The sequence below is a fragment of the Poecilia reticulata genome, chromosome 10 (genome assembly GCF_904066995.2).
Source record: "Poecilia reticulata chromosome 10, P_reticulata-male-v2, whole genome shotgun sequence".
Taxonomy (NCBI): Eukaryota; Metazoa; Chordata; class Actinopteri; order Cyprinodontiformes; family Poeciliidae; genus Poecilia; species Poecilia reticulata.
This window is the reverse complement of record NC_088839.1, coordinates 14548969-14568245: the sequence shown is the minus strand read 5'-3', so window position 1 is coordinate 14568245 and position 19277 is coordinate 14548969. Positions and strand designations below refer to the sequence as shown.

The 19277-nt window shown below is 38.5% G+C and overlaps 1 protein-coding gene across 1 annotated transcript; it reads left to right on the top strand.

Moving 5' to 3' along the window:
• LOC145553228 (cis-aconitate decarboxylase-like) lies at positions 1-4279 on the top strand. The gene is made up of 6 exons (XM_081612007.1): positions 1-827; positions 1222-1276; positions 1410-1597; positions 1770-1862; positions 2223-2428; positions 2890-4279. The coding sequence occupies exons 1-6, from the start codon at positions 810-812 to the stop codon at positions 3812-3814; spliced, it is 1485 nt and encodes a 494-aa protein (XP_081468133.1). The 5' UTR covers positions 1-809; the 3' UTR covers positions 3815-4279.
• Positions 4280-19277: the final 14998 nt, after the last annotated feature.

The window sequence follows — 19277 nt, the reverse complement described above, 5'->3', positions numbered from 1 at the left end:
ATTTACTCCAAAGTAAAGCATTTCCTTCAAACATATTTACCCTTAAAACTGTGAATGCTGTCATTTTCTTGTTGTAGCAAGTTAAAAACTGCTGTGAAAAACAAACTATTTCTATCCCTGGCAAAAGTAGGCTTAAAGTTTTTGTTTTGTTTTTCCAACAAGTTTTGTCTTACTTTAACCGTTTTGGAATAATCAAACCACAGTCCTGAATTCAATGTGAGAGAATCTTGAAAAAACTTGAAGAAAGATAAATAATCATAATGTAAATAAAAACCTACACTTTGTTAATTTTAGACTCCAGGGTACATGCTGTGACAAAGGTTTAGCTCTTGTTAGTATCAAAACAAGTAAGTGAAGTCTTACCAGGTGAAGTGCCTCAGACAGATGAGGTGTTGATTTGTGCTGCAGCAAGAGTGAAAGTTTGTTTTAAATAAGACTCAGGAGGTGTTTGTAGGAGGAGTTCATGAAAATTCCCCAACTCAATCACACAGACTTCATACTGAGGAGGGTGACATCACTATTTGCACCTTGTACAAAGATTAGACTCTTGCTTCCTCCTCCCATGATGATGCCTTCTGAGACAATGGGGGACAATGACTACCATGGAAACTGCATTTTGATTCGAGGGAAACTTGCCGCAGATACACCTGCCCTGCCCTGTCCGGTTTTTTTGCGGTCATTGTGTGTCCTGGACTATATAAGGCAGGCAGATTTACCTACCACCAGAGAAGCATCAGCATCCTTTGGGAAAAAAAGCTGCTGGAAGGAAAAAAAAAAGAAAATCTCTGTGACAGAAGCAAGTTGAAGCCATGTTCTCAGTGCTACAGGTAAGAAATAGAAGTAGAAGGATTAAACTTTTTTACCTTCTGGTTGAGATCAAAAATCTATTAAATGACTTTTCTCATGTTTAGCCATGATATTATTTTGAGTCTTTTTAGTGAGAGTAAATGATAAAGAAAAGATATTTGAAGGAGTTTTTGTTAAGCCACACTTGTTACAGCTCTGAGACAGCAGCTCTTAGAGAAGGAAAAGGTCCTGATTGTTGTTCATCATTGAAGTTACAACCTGAGTGAAGTTCACTCTGAGACACAGGGTCAAGGAAAAAAAAAACTGCAGTGGTCTCGGTTTCTTGTTTAAGACTTTAAATGTTAAAAACAAAAATAGACTGTTCTTAAGGTGCCTGAGGTGTAAATAAGCAAATGTTTTGTCTTTCACCTGCAGAAAACCATGCGGCCAGTTCAGGCTGCCAGAGGAGTGCATCAGTCTGCAGTGATGAGTAAGGATTTCTGCTTATTTTCTCATTTTCTGTTGCAAAAACAAAAAAAACAAAAAAAATAAGCTGGCTGGTGTTCCACCACATTTATGAGCTCACACAAACCAACATTTGTTTTTCCTCCTCTTTGCTGCAGTCCTGAAGCATCCAGCTCCAGAGGACACAGTCACAGCCAGTTTTGGGCAGTTCATCAGTGAAATCAAGCCCCAGCATTTGTCCCCCGTTGTCCTCCAGCGCAGCAAAAGGATGGTGCTGGACAGCATCGGGGTCGGCCTCATTGGAAGCACAACAGATGTCTTTGATCTGGCCCTGCAGCACTGCCAGGTAAATCAAAGTCTCTATTAACAACGTACAAATCAGTGACTCTGTACAATCAGAAATGCTGAGTCTGGGGAGATTCAGTGTGGAGATAAATGATCAAAGGAGTAAAAGATCTCTGGCTATTGAAAATGTTTTGGTCAAGAATTGCTCATTTACTAAAGTCTTTTCATTTCAGCACATGTATGCACCTGATTTCATCAGCTCTGTGTACGGCCGCAGCGACGTCCGGCTTTCCCCAACCCTGGCTGCTTTCGTCAACGGAGTGGCGGTGAGTATGAGGACCTGGACCGAGTTTGGTCTCTGATTACAGGAACTGCTTTTACTCAGCTGTTCCTGCAGTCTGGCTCCTCGAGCAACACGGCTGGTTTACAAAAATCAAAACAAGCCACCTCGCCCTAAATATTTCCATGAGTGCATCTGCTACCAGAGAAGCCACCTGAACATCAAGCTTGTTTCTTCGGGAAGCAGTTTAAGTAATTTTCCTTTTCGTTTTAAACACACCGGGCCCAGACAAAGACGCACTTTACTAAGACTGTAAACAGGTGATCTGAGTCAACTGAGCTATAAACTGCTTTCTGATTTACTCTGATCCAACAGCATCTAATGAATAAAGTCTTTTTGGTTCCAGACTCACTCCATGGACTTTGACGACACCTGGCATCCAGCAACTCACCCATCCGGAGCCGTCCTTCCTGCTGTGTTAGCGCTCAGTGACATGATGCCGGCCAGCAGGAAGCCCAGCGGTCTGGACTTCTTACTCGCGTTTAATGTGGGCATCGAGATCCAGGGCCGCCTGATGAGGTTCTCCAACGAGGCCCACAATATTCCTAAAAGGTCTGTTCCTCAGACTTGGAGTCAAGTTACATCAAGATAAAACTTACTCAGCACAGACCTCCTTGTATGTAGCTTATTCTACTTTTATCCATATGAGTTAATAGACTTCCTGTGCTGATCAAGAAGAGTACTATTGGTCACTGAGGTGCTATATGCAGTTGTCGTTATGCTCAGAACGGAACGTAATGATCTTAATCTCAGGAACAACATGGGCTCTGTAGCTCTAGCACAGTAAGCCAAGTCTAGGAAAAATACTGTGTGATTTGCACACTCATATGACTTTACACCCTCTACTTGTTTTCTTCATAAAATACCAAAAAGTCAAATAAACAAAACACCTTGTCCATTAGCTAGAGGTCTGATTGTTCTGTTAATATGTTTTTAACACATGTAATCTAAAAATATTTATTTAGTCACAAGAATGTTTATTTACAAAAAGGTCTCTGTGTGTCCTCTGTCAGGTTTCATCCTCCCACTGTGGTCGGTCCCATGGGAAGTGCAGCAGCCTGTGCTCGCCTCCTGTCTCTGGACTCCTCTCAGTGCAGCCATGCCTTGGCGATAGCTGCTTCCCTGGCTGGAGCTCCCATGGCTAATGCTGCCACTCAGTCTAAACCCCTCCACATCGGCAACGCCTCACGCCTTGGGCTTGAAGCTGCCCTTCTGGCATCCAGAGGCCTAGAGGCCAGTCCTCTGGTGTTGGATGCTGTTGCAGGAGTGGCAGGCTTTAGTGCTTTTTATGAAGATTACATGCCACAGCCTTTAGATTCACCCCATGATGGCCATGCATTCCTGCTAGAGGAGCAGGACATGGGCTTCAAGCGCTTCCCCGCCCATCTGGGGATGCACTGGGTGGCAGATGCTGCAGCTTCCGTCCATAAGCTTCTAGTGGGCTTTGGTCCTGGAAAGGTCTCTCCAGATCAACTCCAGGACATCTTGCTCAGAGTCCCCCTCTCTAAATACATCAACAGGCCTTTCCCTGAGTCGGAGCATGAGGCCCGCCACTCCTTCCAGTTTAACGCCTGCAGCGCTCTCCTGGATGGTGAGGTGACCGTCCAGTCCTTCACGCCAGGCGCCATTAGCCGCCCCGAGCTCCGCGCTCTGTTGAGCCGCGTTCGGCTGGAGCATCCCCACGACAACCCCGCAAACTTCAACGTGATGTACGGGGAGGTCCAGGTGACGCTTGTGGGAGGAGACATTCTGAAGGGACGCTGTGATACCTTCTACGGCCACTGGCGCAACCCGCTGACCAACGAGAGCCTGAGGAAGAAATTCAGGAACAACGCAGAGGTGGTGCTTCCATCGGCGAAGGTTGAGCGGCTGATCGAGGCGGTGGATGAGCTGGACAGACTTGACGACTGCCAGCACTTGCTCTCACAGCTGCAATGAAGATATATTGCAAACCTACACTACAAAATAACAGAGTCTGACTATTTAGTGCAAAGTAACCTCAAAATGCAACAAAAAATATGTTGAACTTTATATTTATATTAAAAATGTTTTATTATCACAAAGAGTTTCCTTTACCAAAGAAGAAGGACATTAAAATGCTTGCTGGTGTTTAAGGTTGAGTTTCTTGAATTTACAAAGATAAAATATTTAGTCTAGAAAGAAAATCCATAATGTGAATGAAAAGAGATTGTAATTAAATCATCATCAGAGAATAGACTGGGTCTGAAGTGGGTGTGTTAGTTAGTGTGATATAGTGCAGCTATTTAATATTTATATATGTTGTATGGCTAAATCAGTTGTTTATTGAAATACTTGTTTAAGGCAATGCCTCACATATTGTGCTTGGCAAATGTAGCATATTTGTCTGTGTTTTCATCCTAATAAACTTGCTGAATTCCTAAATTGTTGTTTGGGTGTGTAATTTTCCAGTAAAAAATGAACTTCTGATCTTCTTTCCAGTCATGTATTTGTTACATCTTTCACGATCAATTCATCAATAATAGAGTAGAAGGCTGCTTCAAAAATGTTTAGCCTCTTGATCCCAGACAGATTGTCTGATTAAAATGATCAGATGGATGGATGGATGGATGGATGGATGGATGGATGGATGGATGGATGGATGGATGGATGGATGGATGGATGGATGGATGGATGGATGGATGGATGGATGGATGGATGGATGGATGGATGGATGGAGATAATAAGAGGAGAGTGAGGAACTTCATCTTCCTCTCATGCTTCTCCATGCAGAAACAGCTGTGCATCGACTTCGTCACTAGAAGCTGCGTGATGAGAAGCCAAAGAGCGGTGTGGGATCTTGCCATACACCATAGTTTTCATCAAAGTGAAATATTTCTCGGCGAAACACTGAACTGTTTTTCTGTCAGTCAGTCTTCATGACAGTCATAGACATTCATAAAGACTCCTTTATGCTCATGACAGGTGTTATGTCAGTCTTATGCACCCCGTCAAATAAAGTGTCGCCAAAATTCTCACCTGTAACATACATATGCCTAAACAGATGTTCATCTTTTACTATTATGACCTAGAATTTTGAAATAGATTTTTGGTAATATGACATTAAAACATTGCCCTAACCAGAAAAATAAAGAAAAAAATCATCAAGGTATAACAATTTCCCCTTGTATGATAAGTTCCTAAAATGCTGCTTAACTTCTGTGTGAAACTCCTGAGAGTGAAAAAAAAAAGTAAAATAATGACTGGCAGACCAGGCGACGTTCAGAACCAAAACATTTGTCCAATAAAGTCAACATTTTTAAAATTCAATAGCACCGTCTTGATTCACCCTCTTTCATTTTAATCCCAAAGAGGAGAATGTGCATGTAAACATCTAACAGCTCTTTCATTCTCTGAGCAAACAGCATTGAGCTGAGGCTAATGATGCTTCTTCTAGCTAGAAGAGCTGACTGGACCCGGAGTAGAAACCCACATTAGTTCCAAGACAGTAAGCAGCGTCTAACTAAACCGGAAGTAATCGACTTAATTTGTTTGTCAAATCATTAACTTAACTGTCAAAGCATTATTTCACGTAAGGGTAAGGAAGTAGTTTTCCTGAAAGATGTAATATTATCTTTAAAAAAAATTCCCTCTGACTTTCAGCTACTAAATTTAGTCTGCAAAAGAAAAATGACAAGCGATGACTCAATGACTTTATTTTGGTCTTTGGACTAAAATTAAGTTTCAGTCAAAAGAATAAATAAGCTTTGATGTTGTGTGTCCTCTAAAACCTTTAAAAATACGTATTGAAGATATTTCCCCCAAAAATATTAAAACTGGATTTATTTGACCCAGAAAATATTAGTGATGTCTGTCCCTACAAGATAAAGTGCTGTGGAAAAACTATGTCCTTCTCACAGTTTTCTTTCTTCACTGCCCTTTTGTCACATATAAATGATTCAGATCTTCAAACACATTTTGATCTCAGCCTAACACAACCTGAGTAAATACAGAAGAAGCCGTAAAAACCTTCCCTGTTGTAGTCAAAAGACCCGGGATTTTTCCTGTGACCCTGTGACATTTGTAATTGCACCACCTTGATCTGTCAAGTAGGTTAATCGCTTTTCGTAAATCATTTCAAAAGAAGCAGGCTGGGGTTTTATCACCAGGCCATCTGTAGAATTGACCAACTTGTACATTTTGAGTGCCCACAAAGGGCTTCAAGTATTTCTGAGAAATCAAGGAACTTCCCAATTCCCATCTGTGATAAACTCAAGTTAATGAGTTTTGCAGTTTCTGCTTGTCTCTGTCATTCACCTGCCAAGTTTAGCCGTGCAACGGCTGCTATTGAACAAACATACGTAAGCCTCTCTGTGGTTTTCTGAAAAACAACTGTAAGGGGGAATGAAAACAAAAAGGGAAGAAATGATTAACCTTTGGGTGTTATTGATTAAAGAAAAACACTCTAAAGTGAGCAAAACATTTAGCTACTTCCTGTATTCATTATTTATCATATCAATGAGATAAAGCTTAAGTGTTGCTAATGATAAATTTCTTTGAAAATTATACAGTTGAAACTTTGATTCACTTCATGTTAAGTTTTTCTGTAGATGATATTTACACAGTAAAGTTGTGTCAAAACAGAAGATTTCTGCTCCGTTGAGCTTATAGAGGAAGAGAATGCAAAATAGTGACATATACAAAAGTACAATCCATACAAGTAAAGACTTAAGGGGCACGTCCATAACTCCTGAACAATTTCATGAGGAGAATTTCTAAAATAACAGAAGCAAACACTGATCAGAGGTATCTGTCTCCAGAGCCAGAAATACCTGCAAAAAACTTTCAGGGGGACAAGAAAGAAGAGAAACATCACAATGCTCCACAATACTCTAAATGCATGTGAATGAAGAGCTGAGAGTGTTGGGACATTTAAATGTGGGCCTATAACAGCTAACTGTGGGAGAAATCAGAGTCACCAGTAGCATGCATCTGCAAATACAATAAAATATGTAAAATAACATAAACGCGGACCAAGACAAATGACAGGTAGTCTGTGTTCCCATTCTACTCAACAAAATATGCTAAGAGTGAGGTTATGTTGATTAGAAAATGAAACAAGGTTTTTCTTTTCTTTTTTTTCCAGATCATTTAATTGAGGGAAATGAAATACAGTGTTATTATACAAAGTGATCAAGTTCAGTTCATTACAACAATTAGAAAATGACCCAATGATTCATTTTACCAATTGAAAGAAGAAATCATCTTCTTTTAACGGGAAGAAACCTCCGGCAGGAATCAGGCTGTGTGTGAGTGATCCCATGTGACGACAGGCGAAGGGTATAGAGGAAAACGAGCACACACAATGGCATGGAAACACTAGGAGGTCCAGGAGGTCAGGCTGTGGACTGGGGGATATTAACGCAAAGCTGCTTATCTGAAGCTGTGCACGTGTTCTCAAATATTGTGTTTTAACATGAGGATGTATTTATACTTGATGAAAAGAAAACCGAGCCAGAAATATTCTGTGTTCTGATGTAACAGAATCTGGAGCCATTTTTATTGGGACAAAAGGAAAGAGGTTTCACCTGGCTTATCTTTGCACCCCTGTAGATGTAGGCTCTTTCATACATAAAGCATACCTGGCACATTCATGATATTGCCACAGAATAGCTGTGAAAGGACCAACTTGGATTACAATCCTGTGGAGGTCAATACGTTTCATTTCACGCTGCAGAATAAATGGAGAAACATGTACACTTCGACACAGTTAATGTAAAACAAGGTCTCTCCCACAGAGTCAGAACAACGCAGCAGTGGTTCACATTACAGTACCTAATTAGATTGCTTTTGTCAGGTCTATTATTGAAACATGACTCAACACTAACCACAAAATTATCAAAGAAGAAAAGAGGATCCACTCTACACAAAAACTCTTACATAATAACGTGAGTGATGTTTCCTTTAGGGTTCGTTCTGCAACACCCAAGAAAAGTCGTAAATAAGATTAAGGGAAATGAACTCACCCTTACAGTCAGCTTAAGCTACTCATTCAGACGTCAAATGACGAAAAGGAAGACATTTTTAAAATACCACTGTTGATGGATCACCAACATTTTTAACACACAATGAATCTGCACATTTTACAGTCATACCCGATCATAAAACCATTCTTGATTACAGTCGCTGCTTTTGAAAAAGCTACTAAGAAAAAATATAACCCCCTTAAGTTTTCCTGAGGTTTTTTCTTTTTTTTTGATGTCACATTTAAACATCTAAGGACTACAATCAAATATTTTAATGTAATACAAAACAAAGACAAACCCTTCAGTGAACACAAGAATCTGTTTGCAAATGATGATTTTTCTTTATGAATCAAATTAAACTATCAGCCTGGCCCTGAAAAGAAAATGTACATGGACCACAAACCTGAGAGCCACAACTTCCTTTAAGGATGTCCAACAACTAGCCGAGGGATTTTTAAAAGGCTGTGAAACAATTTCAGCCCAATCGCATTTGCTGAATTGTGTAATTCATAATTCATAATAATTGTGTAATTGAATTGTCTCCACGCATAAACGATAATGTCACAGCATCTGAGTCCGATTTAAGTCCAGATTCTGACCAGGACACTGAAATATTCATTTTTGTTTCAAGAAAATCGTGTAAAACTGGATTTTCTGTTGCGCTTTTGATAAATGTTCTGCTGCTTAACCTACATATGCTCGACAAACTGATGGCTTTTCTGGTAGAGACCAGAATCTGCAGGTCCTGAAGCAGCAAAGCAGGCCCAGACCATCATTCTGCCACCACCATGTTTGAGTAGCAGTTTGTTTTTCTGAAATGCTCCGTTAGTTTCAAGACAGATGGAAGATTGCCCACATCTTGCTTTTGTCTCCTTAGACCACAGAATATTTTCCCCAGTTTTTGATCTCATCAAGCCGTTTTCATCAAGAAATTTATGACCCAATAGATGAGTCTCCAATGTGTTCTTGGAGTAATTTTGGTAAGAAAGTTCACTTCTGTTCCTTATTTTCCACAATGTCTTTCTGCAAATGCCAACATCTTTGTAGTAGGTTTCTAACCCTTCCAGACTTTGCTTCTCATTGAATATCTTTACTTTAGAGCACAATGTGCTGCTTTTTGAGATCTTTCAACCTAATTCACGTTGAGACAAGTTACGTATATTAACTTAAACCAAGGACCTTATAAAACACTTCCAGCATCCCACAGGGAAATCAGTTACTTGTTTTTGAAAGAAAACCAGCTATAAAATGACTAATGGTGAGAAACTGTAAAAAATAAAATAAAATAAATATTTCATTGCTCAAATAAATCCACAAATTGCTGTTGATCTAAGGATCGGTGTGTTGACTAAACGGTCTGCATAAGGCTTCACTTCAACGAACATTGGGATCATAAGGAAGTATTTTATTGACTCGGTAAAAGAATCTGTAACTGAGAAGCTTCTTAATGTTTACCTTCAACAGAATCTGGAGACATTTGTTTGGAAACGACTGGAAAGAGGAGATCTGTTTGCTTTTTTTAGACCTGGAAGGAATTTGAGCATTCACACTGATTAAAGATTCTTTAATGCACATTTTGAGCGTCATTAAACATTTTAAAACTTTTTTTTTTTTGCCATAAAGGCAACTTTTATTTCAGACAAACAAGAAAAAAAAAAACATAAATAAATCTCTTGTCACATTCTTGGACACAAAAGGAGGGGCCTCGCCCAGGGGGAGTCCAGAAGCGTCACTGTGACATAGTTAATGCAAATGTTTCTCCTACACACTCAACACAATACAGCAGCGTCGCAACATCAGATTTCCACACACCTGAGTCTCTATTCAGCACGGTAGATATACCATGTACCTGAAGCTGTGACACAGCTCGTTTCCGTCTAACTATACCCAGACAGGTGTCTTTAGGTAAGAGGTGGTGACCTTTAAAATACACAAATCAAGAGGTGGGTTCTGAGTTGGAGAAAACTGCTAGACTACAAGGAGAACAAAGCTTCCTTTGTGTTTCTGCATGCAACATCCAGGAAAAGTCATCAATAGGAGAAATGGAATCCACCTTTCAATCAGCTTAAGATGCTTGTAAAGTTATATTTTGAAAAGTGAAATGAGGATCATTTAAAATGCAATGGATTGCTTGTCTATTCATAAACAGAAACATAACATAAATATGTGTTTTGCAGCAGGAAAGGAAACAGCAAATGGAAAACATGATTAACAGGGCAGGTTGCTTTAAATCAAAATCTGTCTGTTCCTTGGCAGCAGTAAGGCTCAATAGAGACAATAAAAATAAAAAAGGTAATCTGAGTGAAAACAAAACGCAGTTTTAAAATTATATTCTGAGTTCTCAATTGGGAAATTAAGCTATTTTAACCAACTTTGCCCCATGTAATTGCTCCCTAAGCCTATTTTCTAGATGCCATTGTGGTAACAAGTGGCATCAACTGGCAATGAGACTTTTGTGTCACTATGAAAGAATTTGGTCCTTCTCAAAGCAGCTAAATTCTTTTTATTGAACCACATAAGGAGATTTTGAAATATGAACAGAACGTTTTTAGGTTGTACCACAGTATCCAGTTCAGATCTTAGCCAAGACTTTGACAAGGTAACTTGTGAGTTTTAAATCAGATGTTCCACTTTGTTTTTTATCTTCAGCCCAAATACTGTTTTTCCAGAAGTCCTGGTGGTCAAGTTAATATCTTTGCAAATGTAAAAAGGTTCTTTGTTCTTATTGGTTTGTGGGGAAAACAATCACCCTTTAAGGAAATGAGTTTTATATGTAGACCATCTTTGTCTAACAATAAAATTTATCTGAAGCACGTAATTGTGACAATAAGGAAAAACAGTGTCCAGAACTTGTAGGGAAGCAAATAATGTTGATCTCAGACACCATTCTACAAGATAAGGTAGATACATTGCTCCTATTCAGCTTTCTTCTTATGCCAGCAGACTTACTTATTGATAGGTAAGGGCAGGAAAGGTACGCGTCTTTTACGTACTTACTGCCGTCACACAGGGTGTGTTAGTTATCAAGAAACTGGTAGCTGACATCATCCAGTTTTATGTATTGGAATTCACCAGTAAATCCTTAAAAACTTGAACTTTACTGGTAACAGAGCAGCAATGAGTTCACCGCAAGTATTGCAGTAACTTGCTGGCACTCCTGTTGTCAGTAGTCCACTTTAGATTTTACAGGGGATTTGTCACAGTGTGACAAATACTAGAGTGGATAACCACTATGACTTTCTTGATAGACCGTTGTCCTGATGGTTATGATGCTTCCAATTCCTCTGATCACTGATGAGTGTCTTGCATTGACTTAGGTTTGCAAAATCTATGAATTTTCTAATGAAAAAGCAGAAAGTTAAAAAATTAAATCATTAACCACATTAAAAAAGAAAAAACAAAGGAAAAAAAGAAAACTTTCCCATAGCAGCATTCATGCAAGTGCAGCCACTGAGCAGGTTAAATGAAATGCAAGGAGAAAAACGAATTGGCGAAGTTAAAATGAAAGTCTGCCATCTAGTGCATAGTGAACGTTTCATGTCTTTCTAGGCCTCCAACGCTGCTTGCAGCTTTAATTGTTATGCAACTTTGACTCAAAACCAAATTTTAGATTACAAGAAAAAATATATAAATATATTAATAAACTATTTACATGAGTATATACCCTTTTTTTAAAAAATATAATACACGAGTTGACAGCTTTTAGGACAATACAGTACGGTACAGTACAGTGTGCTGAAAAACAGCAGAATGAACTCCAATGCTTCTTAAAAAAAAGAAAAAAGAAACGTGTGTAAATTCAGTTCAAAACACTGATTTTATATTTCAATAAATGGGCTAGGAGCTCATGGAAATGACTCAAAACAAAGAAATTTTGCAATGAAATGAAATTTTGGAGCATTTAGCAGCATTTGAAATAGCATAATGATGAACTAGCAGTTGTTGTTCAGAAGTCTTGTGTGAGAAATAAAATAATCAACATAACAAGATTGGACAGTCTGTTTCATTCCTTAAGTGCCTCTCGGATCTAATCACCATCAGGCCTATATTTAGACTGATAGTTGGTGCAATTTTCAAATTTATAATATTTAACTAACTTAGCATCTGGTTTACAGCATATATATATATATATATATATATATATATATATATATATATATATATATATATATATATATATATATATATATATATATATATATATATATATATATATATGGTATTATGAGATATAAATCCAGGTTTTATGGGGTTATTGGTGTTTTATTGTACCATTATTACATATTACAGGGCTAAAACATTGAGAGGAAATATTTAAATATAAACTTATAAACTGCAAACCTGTGTTTTGGCTTCTTAGAAAATCAAAATTGAAAACAGTGATGGCCATGAGGTCATGAAAATAATGATCCATGTGCTGCAGTTATTGCCACATGGGCATTATTCAGCACAGACTTCACAATCTTTAGACCCTTTTAACTTGTTTGAACTTAAATGATTTAATCACGTTTGTAAGATTTTTCATATTAATTAACTGATATTTCTATCCATATTTTGTCCAATAAAGGCAGAAATCTCTTAACAGGGATGTAGAATATATAATAAGGACACTTTTAGATCTTTACCTAAGAAATGAAAAGAGACTAATAAAAAAAGATGTAATAATAAATCCTCCAATAAATCCCTCCTTTAGAAAACAGAACAACTCCTTTAGATACTAACTCTGAAGCATAAAACACACCCACAAGATTACTCTGATATTTATCAAGAAATGAAACAAGTTACTGGCAGGCTTGTTAATGAGGCCTTTGTTAGCCACTATTGGATTGGTAACTCTGTCCAAGTGTTTGATATAGACCTAAAAAGACTTGTATGGACATAATTAAACAGATTTATCATTGAAACCGCATTAAAAGTGAGAGGACACTGTTTCACACCCAGTTCTGACACCAAACTACACACTGAGATCAAAAAGAGGCTTGAAGAAGAAGCAACGCTGAACCACAAAACCTGAGCTGCAAAAAGGGAATCTGGTAGATAATTGTGCAAAAGGAGCATATTCATTCATATCTGCACCAATATTTAGAAACAAAGTAAAGGAGAACATTTGGGAAGAGCGTTGCTTCATTCCTCTAAAAGAGAAACCAGTGTAATAGACTGAATGCCATTTTGTTGGACAAAAAGTTTGCGACTTAAACATATTTAAAATGCTCACACAGTGGTGCAGAAATTTGTTTTATCCACAGATTAGTATGGGACTGATAAAGACCAACACAAGGCTTCGTTTTAAGAAAGTTTCCAGTTGATTATCCCTTTAATGAGGGGTTTTATCACAAGGAAGTCTAAAAAGAAAAAAAAACAGAGTAGCGGAAAATGCCATGTCTTAAATGAACCCAAAGCCACTGTTATTTTGTTAAACAATAACGTAGACATGAATGATCTCATTTTCTCCTTAACCCCCTAACATGCTGAGAAACATAAATGAGTATCCATGTGTCTCCACCGCAGTGGAGTTTCCACAGAACGATGGCATATCAAGTTGTCTTCATTTTCTGTCTGAAGCCAGAAAACTGAGTACAGCATTATGTGACACACATGTTTCAGAGCAGGGTTAACAATAGGTTAGATCAAGGAAGTATCACATTTTATTCACCCATCTTTACTTTATTCAGTTTTTTTTTTACTTTAAATGTCAAAGCTAAAAGCAATCAGAACATTTATGTTTAATTTAACGTAGACTTGCTCAACAACAATTGAGTGGGAAAGTCTTTGGTTACATGCTGTATTTGGCTGTATTTATTGTTTGTGATTGATTAAAAAAAAAGTTTGGTGGTGGTAAAATTTTCAGATGACGGTAACAAGAAGAAAATAGCAAAAAATAAATAAATAAATAAATAAAAAAAAATAGACAGATCTGTAACTTTTGGTTAATCACAGAACATTCAAATTTAGCAGCAGTGAAATGTCTGATGTTGTAGGACCATTCTCTGAATCCTAAATGTTTGTTGATGTGTTTGAATTTGCATAACTTGATCAGATTCACGAAATTTGTAAATAGTAATAGTAATAATAATAATAATAATAATTTAATCTTAACTATTAATACTATTATAAACCAAATGGTACTTTCATAAATTTCTCCAGAAACTGTTAAACGAGTACGAGCTGCAGAGGAAACTATAACATCACAATGACACAAGGGGAAATGGAATATGAGATAAAGACACTTTTATCTCTTGAATTACTAAGTAAAAAGTCTAGTCTAGTCTCAAGAAAATATTTGATAAGGAAATAGTGGCACAGAGAAATGCCACAATAAATCCCTCCTTCAGAAAACAGAGCAACTCCTTTAGATACCAACTCTGAAACATAAAACAAAGAGACTGATTGTCATCCTGCTGGGCATGAGGGTTGATGTCTTACGCACGATTAAAGTTGGATTTTCCTTCAGTGTCATCAGAATGGAAAAATGCTGAGTCAAGGATCAATCACTATAATAAAACAGTAGGAGTGACTCTGTTATTTCCCATTACAGCAAAACCAGGAAGCATTTAACACAACAAAAGTTTCTTTGACACAGTCAGGACAATACAGCAGTGACGTATCATAAATACTTGTAGTGAACGCTCTGATACACAGACGGAGATTTTATGTCTCAATACCTGCACAGGTTTGCTGTGTCACAGGAAACAGGTTTCCCTTTTTGAGAGAGAGAGAAACCTGAGCCCAAGTATTTCTACACAACCAAATTATCTTTTGGCATCTGAGCGGGTGGAATAACTAACAGGATCAGCAGTGTCTCGATTCTGACAGGTGAACAAAACACAAACAAGACAACAGGTTGAGTGGGTGAAAACTAGAAAACAATGAGAGGGAAGTTTCATTAGTTTCTTTTCTTGCAGCATCTCAAAAAAGTTATGAATAAGGAAACCAAACCGATCCTCGTTTGAATAATGCTTTTGGTTACTGCCAGTGGTTTTGTATCTAATAATAAATCATTTAATGAGAGACTCAATCTATCTTTGTAAAGGCTGATATTGTAGTAGCTAGTTTTACTTTATGGTCTTCAAGAGAAAACCAACCATGGGATGTCTTTAGATGGAAAACAATAGTATAAAGAGCTAAGGAAATTGGTTTTATCCATAGATAAGCGTAAAGATCAACACAAGGATGCATTTTAAATAACTTTTCTGTTGTCTATTCCTTTAATGTTGGTGTTTTACAACAAAGAAGTCAGTTTTCTGATGAAAAGAAAACCCAGACAGCAAGAACCTGATGCCACTATTATTTTGTTAAACAATAACCAAGAGGGGGATGAATGGTTTCATTTCCTCCTTAACTAAATGACATGTTGACAAAGAGAAGCAGATATTAGCCTCGCTGCATCTGTAGCTGTGTCACTACTGGAGTTTATACAAAACAACAACAGATCATTGTTTTGTTTTTATTGCCTGTCTGAAGCCAGAAAACTGAGAACAACACACACCGTGTCACTCACAAGTTTCCGAGTGGGTTAAACAACGGGTCAGTTCAAGGAAGTATCATGTTTTATTGACGGAGGATATTGCTGTAAAAATAGAGCATCACCTTAACAAAATTTGTCTTTAAGAAAATATGCTTCAAGACGCCTGATATTAGGAAATATTGTCATAAATTGGTAAGTGAACAAACAAATTCACTCAATGCATGAGAAGAAAGTCTATGGATTAGAATGTAGACATTTAAATAGCATTTCAAACAACACAAGTAGGAGTCTGGCAGGTTCCTCTTCAATTTCCACCAGCCTAACCTGCCTAAGAGAGATTAGATAAGCTTGGCTCTACTAAATAAGCGTTAAACTTTTGATCCAGACTCTACATTACATCTCGCATGCAGGAGCCAAAAACTCCTCAGGATACGAACAGAAGCTGAGTTAAATGAGAATCCAAGCCTGCCCTCTGGTGGATGACTTCCCTGCTTCGAGTCTACTGACCATCCAAAAGTGAAATGAAAATCTAAGAATAATTTACTATAGGGAGTTATTTTGTATTAAATATTAACAATTGGAAAGTTAGTTGGGTTTTTTTTCAGCTAAAGTAAAACAACTGAAAACATCAAGACACGTTTCACTCACAGATATCTGTAACCTTCAGGTTCATCTGGCATTTCTGGCACTTACAAGTTTCTCACATTAAGGCGATAGTTTGATAATGCAGAACAACAGAGAACATACAACTTAAGCAAAGCTTCTGATGTTTTAAGTCATATTTTAACTTTGCATTTTGTCAGTGAGAATAATATATGGTAAATGTATTTGTTTGTCCATGCTACAGACACGTTAAATGAAAAATGTCCCTCATCTGTCCACTGTGATTACAGAAACTTGTAGTGTGTGTGGCAAGATACTAAAACTATTGCTGTACAGAAGATCTGCAGGGATCCACAGCTCAGGTGGATGAATCTGTTTACAGAACATCTGCAAGAAGTGAAATTTACACAGACACACACAGAGAAAGAAAGAGAGAGAGTGAGAGAGAGAGAGAGAGAGAGAGAGAGAGATAAATTAATATTTTTATATCTGGTGTGTTATGCTCCTGGTTATAACAGAACAACCAATAGAGCAAAATCTACAGCTGATTTTGAAAGTGTTAACTTTTTGACGTTTTAATCAAGCAGTTTGTTCACAAAACACACCCCCTTCTGGAAGTCCCTGAGACGTTCAGCTACACATGGCTTAATGTGCCAACATTACAGAACCTCTGCTGTCCCTCACATTAACATCATTATGTTCCGTTCTGAGCATAAGAGCGTAATGACAAAACTTTAAAAAGTACCGACATCAGCACAGGAAGTCTATAAACTCATATGAGGTTAAACCCAAAACAAGATGCATACAAGAAGAGTTCTGTTCAAGACGTTTAATCTCGGTGTAACTCGACTCCAACTCTGACGAACTGACATTTCAAAAATATAGCATCATGTCGCTGAGCGCTGATGGAGGAGAACCGGGTCCTGATGGATGAGTTGCAGGATGCCGCATGTCATCAAAGTCCAAGCAGAGAGTCTGGAAGCAAAAAGACTTTATTCATTAGATGCTGATAAATCAGAAAGCAGTTTATAGCTCAGTTGACTCAGATCACCTGTTTACAGTCTTAGTAAAGTGCGTCTTTGTCTGGGCCTGGTGTGTTTAAAACGAAAAGGAAAATTACTTAAACTGCTTCCCGAAGAAACAAGCTTGATGTTCAGGTGGCTTCTCTGGTAGCAGATGCACTCATGGAAATATTTAGGGCGAGGTGGCTTGTTTTGATTTTTGTAAACCAGCCGTGTTGCTCGAGGAGCCAGACTGCAGGAACAGCTGAGTAAAAGCAGTTCCTGTAACCAGAGACCAAACTCGGTCCAGGTCCTCATACTCACCGCCACTCCGTTGACGAAAGCAGCCAGGGTTGGGGAAAGCCGGACGTCGCTGCGGCCGTACACAGAGCTGATGAAATCAGGTGCATACATGTGCTGTAATGAAAAGACTTTAGTAAATGAGCAATTCTTGACCAAAACATTTTCAATAGCCAGAGATCTTTTACTCCTTTGATCATTTATCTCCACACTGAATCTCCCCAGACTCAGCATTTCTGATTGTACAGAGTCACTGATTTGTACGTTGTTAATAGAGACTTTGATTTACCTGGCAGTGCTGCAGGGCCAGATCAAAGACATCTGTTGTGCTTCCAATGAGGCCGACCCCGATGCTGTCCAGCACCATCCTTTTGCTGCGCTGGAGGACAACGGGGGACAAATGCTGGGGCTTGATTTCACTGATGAACTGTCCAAAACTGGCTGTGACCGTGTCCACCGGAGCTGGATGCAGCGTGGCTCACAGGTTGAGAGAAGCCTAGACCACTGAAGATCTTCTACGCCAAGCTTGTAGGGCTCACACGATTAATCATGACAAATTGATTACTGAAATAATTGTTGGTTGCTTTGCACACTGCTGCAGTCACATTGTGACAGGAAGGAGCCATCCCTAAACTGTTCCCACAAAGTTGGGAGCGGAAAAATGCCCAAACTGCCTTGGTATTGTGGATCCCTTATCATCATGCTCCCTTGAGCTCTCATGTGCTTAGAAATGCATGTTTTTATGTCAAATAAAAAATTTCCAGAGGTTTCAAAAGCTACACTTAATATCAGATAAAAAGCAAGAATAAGGGAGATTTAATCTCATTGTATTTTTTTTTATCCTCTTTTTGGTCAGCACTGTTTCTCACCATGGAATTCTTTCTTATTTTTTAATCAAAAATCATTTTTTCATGACTCATATTCGTTTCAATAAATAAAAAGGCTGCCTGTCTGATGTGCCATTACACCAGGGGTGTCAAACTCAATTTCACCGAGGGCCACTTCAGCATATTGGCCACCCTCAACGGGCCACATTGACAGTACAAATCAGGAGTGCCCAGGTCCAGTTCTCCAGACTGCAACTTTTAGATGCATCCCTGCTAAAACACCCCAGACAAAAGATTGACTTTCCTCATTAGCGGCAACTCAGTTTTGTAGAGGCTTATAATGAGTCAATGATCCAGGTGTGTTAGAGAAGGAACACATCTAAAGTTTCAGATGGTAGCTCTGGAAAACTAGACTTGGGCAGCCCTAGCATAAATGTATGAAAATACAATGTTAAAAATAAATTAAACAACACCTCATTGTTAAATAATGCTTTGGAGCGTCTGGTTAGGAAGCGCATTTAAAACCTTTGGTTGAAATGGCGCGTTAAATTCAAGTCTTCATTACAGACCAGAGAAAACTAAAGAGAATGCAATGTTGTGTTAATCTATTTGAGGAGCCGGCAGTTTATCTTGAGGAAATAAATGACGACGCAGAAGTTAATTAGACTGTAACATGCGCATTGCGCAGCTGAACCACTGCAGAAGCAGCTCGGCCGCTGCAAAGAATTAAAAACCGCTGGCAGTAACTCATCCAGAAGATTTAACAAATGGACCCTTCTTGGTGCATGTTAACCAGGAGGGCGGCGTTCTGGAGGAGCGCTGCAGACGTAACATCTGTCCGTTTCGGAGAAAAGAAACCACGCAAAAAAAATAAATAAAAAATCTGGTAAAAGCCCACACCGGACCGCGCACAGGGTAAAACACTCACAGAGTTCAATTGATCTGACAGGTCAAACTGACTGATGAATTAGCGCAGATTTTTCTGCAGATGGGGACCAGGAGGAAGTGCGTTCAGACCCCAGCGGGTGAAGTGATGCTAATTTAAGTGAAGCCGCTTAATTTAATTTATTATAAGTTATTGGGGCCACAGTCAGTGGTTTTTGTCACTACGGAGAAACATGTAGATGCATTTATCTGCTTAATTTGTGATGGGATCTGGATTCACGGTGAATAAAATCACATGTGGCCCGCGGGCCTTGAGTTTGACACATGTGCATTACA